The following is a 4,326-nucleotide window of genomic DNA, read 5'->3' on the forward strand; positions in this document are numbered from 1 at the left end:
TCTGGATATTCAGCAGAACGAAGCAGACGAAAGATGTAACACAACACACTGCTGCAACAACTAATCTGTCAGCCTTGGAAGCATTCTAATCTTATATGCTGTTTTGCACCCTGGTTCCCTTAATTATTAATTAGTAACTGACAGGAATTATTGACATATTCTAAAATTGTCTATTTATTCGAATATTTTAATAAGATGTAAATCTTAGAACATATAAAATAACATAAACCTTAACTTAAAAAAATTTTATAAACAAAATATATACAAAGTTGCCTAAAAGGTGTAAATATAAATGTTGAGCACATTCTCGAAACTGAATAAAATATAATTATTTAAATATATAAATGTACAACAAACTATAGACAAATGCAAATTCATTTGTGTAAACATACTTCATAATATATTCGAGTTAATTCTAATTGGAAATTTAAAGTTTATCATCTAACCATGAAGCTTAGACTAGAAAAACCAAATGCCTAAAAGAGATTTCTGTAAAAAATGGAATATAGTAGAAAAAGATTCCTATATACTCGTATATGATAGCCATTGACAAAATTTTAGTCTAATTTTGAAACATTTTTCTACAATTTTTGATCATTTCTTATGTCTTTGCCCCCAATTTAAAAGTGAGGCAAACATACTTTGCCCGCGAACAGCTCTGACACCACAGTAATCCATAGAGCCAACACAAACAGTATGTAAGATATACCAATCTTATATGTATTTGGTAATTGATAAGCTTGACCTCCAATCTCTTCAATGTGAAAACCTAGAGGAAATACAACAGCTGCCATACAAAATAATACCATAGCGGTGAATCCAACCCAGCGGGCATATGGTATGACATTGCGATCCCAAGTACTGGAGGCCAATAATATCACTGTGGTGGTAATGCATATGCAGCCAATGAATATGCATACAAGAGCTATGAGCCATTCGGGTTGTAATTCTGGTGTATAGCAGACCTGAGGACGATTATAGAGGGTCATGCAAGTCCACATTAGGCCAAGACGTATGTCACCTGTAAAAAATTATAACAATTAAAGATACACGTTTTATATAATACAGAAAGGCCAAAAACATTTCACCTTATTTTGATAAAACAAAAAAATCTGGCATAACTAGAAGGTCATGGAATATTTTAATAGCCAACGCCTTTGGATGAGGGTTATTTTTTTAAATTTAATTTTGTAGGTCGTTGATGATCCAATTTGGACGAAAATTTTTATTGAATTTCACTAACGACTCCTGACACCACACCAAATACGGTGTCGTTTTACCGCTTCTTCTACAATATCCTAATGAAGGCTGTTTGGGAACGCCTGATACGCTGATTGGTCTCGAGGATCTCGTATATAGCTCTAAAGTTCCAACCTGGTTGCTGTTGTTGTAGCCACATTTTCAACCACACAGATCGGACCTCAAAGTTCCAGCCTGTGTGTTGCTCACAGCTTTCCCGTGCCGGGGTTCCAACCTGGCATCCCTGGGCCGTTGTTGCCTATCCGCAAGAGAGTGATTTGAATGATTGTGCGATAAAATCCAATTATTTTACTGCTTAGACAGCAATTAAATGTGTCCTGGTAGGGATATGAACCTCATCTTCTGGTGGAGGTGGTCTTCATGAGAACTAAGGAGAACATTCTGACAATACTGGACCTTATTGGGTGGCAGATCGTTTGGGGCTAATCGTTTAACTTATCGTCGATGTCATCAAATTTATGACCTGAAGCCGTGATTGTACAATTGTCTGCATATGATACGACCTTTTTGTAGAATAAAGATCGTTAATGGTTAAACAGTGCCGGAGATAATACCCAACTTAGAGAAATCTGCTTTACTTTACTTTTCCAATGTTTCAATTTCGACTGGAAGGACGAGTTAGTAATTTCCGCAAAAAGCGTTACATGGCTGTCGTTATCACAGATCTAAAGCAACGAGTACCTCCCATGGCACGGGTCTATGTGCGATGATGGCGTGCGAAGCAATCGTCAAGATATGCAACTTGCAGAACGAGTTTTGATGCTCAGCACTCAGTGTACGACACACTGCTCAGCACTCAGTGTACGACACACTGCTACAACAACAACCAGCTGGTATAAGCAAGTGGCTTCAGCGTTAATGATTTTCTCTGAGCAACATGGCTATTGGAATACGTTTTTTACAGGTAAGGCATTAAGACATATGGCAGGGTAGTCACAACGAAATGAAGGTTTGCACGAGAACTTCATTTACCATACCAGGTGACTCAATAGACAATCTGGTGTAGCTCTATTTCTTCAGTTCGAGACATAACTGCTCCCACCATACATTCCTTGGTGGTAGCATGATTTTCGAAGTTAGCCCCTTCATTAAGCCCTCTATTATTAATCCCAAAATTAACTCCGTTATTAATCACTTAATCTGCCATAATACTAGCCAGTAACATTGTATCGCAAGCAGTCGACTGCTAGCAGCAGGGAATCAACTTAGCTAGACACTTGCATGTGTTTTGGAAACAAACCCCACTGCAGTCGGGTTTACGTGCCGGGATCGTCTTTACGTACCAGCATTGCTCCAAGCAAATAACTGCTTGCCTTCTGCAAATCGGTGGTTACAACAACATCGTCTCACACCACCAATCTATTTATTAGAGCCAACTTGACTATGCACATAATACAATATTTTATGACACCATCACCGAAACATAATATTTCAAGACTATCCTAGCGCTACTATCCACTTTTCTGCTACCAAATCACTGGCAAAAGTATTTTTCTTTGGCGACTTTTCGGTGGAAGGGTTTTGGCTGTGGAACGGTGTTGATGTTTTTTTTTTGTATTGAACTTACCAGCCTCTTCCGTCACAATCCAATCGGGCATAGCCAAACTTACTATGGCAAAGACATCTGCTGCCATAAATAATGTTGCACTAATTGTTGTTAATTTATCCATATTTTTTGGTTTTAATTCAGTGTTAATTTGTTGAGATTCGTAGTTTAATAAACAAAACAACAGGGATGCCAAGAACTACAGCAACAGAAAACGCCAAAACGAATTAGGGCTGGTACTATGTTCGTTTTTCACCGTTGAAAATCCAATTACAATGATAAAATAAAAATTTTAATTATTATTTTAGCATAAGTAATGGGGGAATGTCCTACTGAATGAAATCAGCAAGTTTTTTTGCATTAACATCTATTATCTAATGAAAGTAATCAGCGAAAAATATCGCGAAAACCCTACATAGTACCAGCACAAGGGAGCACAAGAGGAAATAGGGAAGAATAATTCAAAAATATACATATAAAATAGTATATAAGTAAAAACTATAAGTTTAGACATTAACTTCAGTGTGTTATGTTCATGTTTGTGTATACATTTATTAACAAAACAATATCATAAAAATGTTACAAAAAAGAGTGTATGTGGCATCCCTTCCGTTTGTTTTGACAACTTCATTTTTGGTGTTGCCATACGTTTAATGGTTTCGGTGTTTCTGGGATACCATTTTGATGGCGAAGAGGAAATGCGATGTTTGTTAAAATTATTATGTACAAAATTAATATAAAGTTGAATGGGGGGAAATGTTTTGGAAGCATAGTGTTTTAATTTTTTTTTAATTTAAATTTAATTTGCTCATTTATTAGTCAAGTCGTTCGTTGTTGTAGCCACATTTGCATGTGAAGGTGGCGATCCTCGTAAAGCTCATATAGGTTAGTAAGATTGTTCCGATCTATACGACCGATCGCCGAGGGAACATGTTGGTGATTGGTTATTAAAGGCGCCAATAATTCGCCTTGTCGTATCGAGCATCATAGGCAATCAGTATTTAAGAAAGAGCCGGTGCCACCCGGCCTCTTACTGAGACAATCCACTCGATACCGCTAATTGTCCGCGACTGCAGTTGCAGCTACTTCCTATAGGGCATTCCATTATCCGCAATCTGTGGAAGCGTCCAGTAACTCCCAGCTATGCTTCTCGTGATAATGAAGAACACCACACAGATTGGAGCTCAAAGTTCCAACCTATGAGATGCCCAGTTATTCCTTTCCGGGACTCCTCCATTAATTAAGGGAAATTATCGTTGGAATTTTTTATGATGTTCTCGCCAGGCTTCGAAACCAGGCGATAAGCGTCCGTCATATACGAAATTACTAACCTCTGCGCCACGATGGCCTTCCGGCACAGAATAAATATAAGATCCGATCTTTGTGGTTTTATCGTTATCATGAGAATCTCAGCTAAGAGCTACCAGGTTGCGGAGTGGAATGTTCCAAACGGAGTAGTTGCAACTGCAGTCGGGGACAATAAGCGGTATCGAGAGGAGAGTCTCAGTGAGAGTTAGGAC

General features: G+C 38.0%; 1 protein-coding gene across 1 annotated transcript; it reads right to left on the reverse strand.

The window, feature by feature from the left end:
* Window positions 1-289: 289 nt before the first annotated feature.
* LOC106091400 (uncharacterized protein C16orf52 homolog A) lies at window positions 290-3,005 on the reverse strand. The gene is made up of 2 exons (XM_013257909.2): window positions 2,828-3,005; window positions 290-1,021 (listed from the first exon to the last, which is right to left on the reverse strand). The coding sequence occupies exons 1-2, from the start codon at window positions 2,928-2,930 to the stop codon at window positions 621-623; spliced, it is 504 nt and encodes a 167-aa protein (XP_013113363.1). The 5' UTR covers window positions 2,931-3,005; the 3' UTR covers window positions 290-620.
* Between the last annotated feature and the right edge of the window lie 1,321 nt (window positions 3,006-4,326).

Source organism: Stomoxys calcitrans, chromosome 1 (assembly GCF_963082655.1).
Source record: "Stomoxys calcitrans chromosome 1, idStoCalc2.1, whole genome shotgun sequence".
Taxonomy (NCBI): domain Eukaryota; kingdom Metazoa; phylum Arthropoda; class Insecta; order Diptera; family Muscidae; genus Stomoxys; species Stomoxys calcitrans.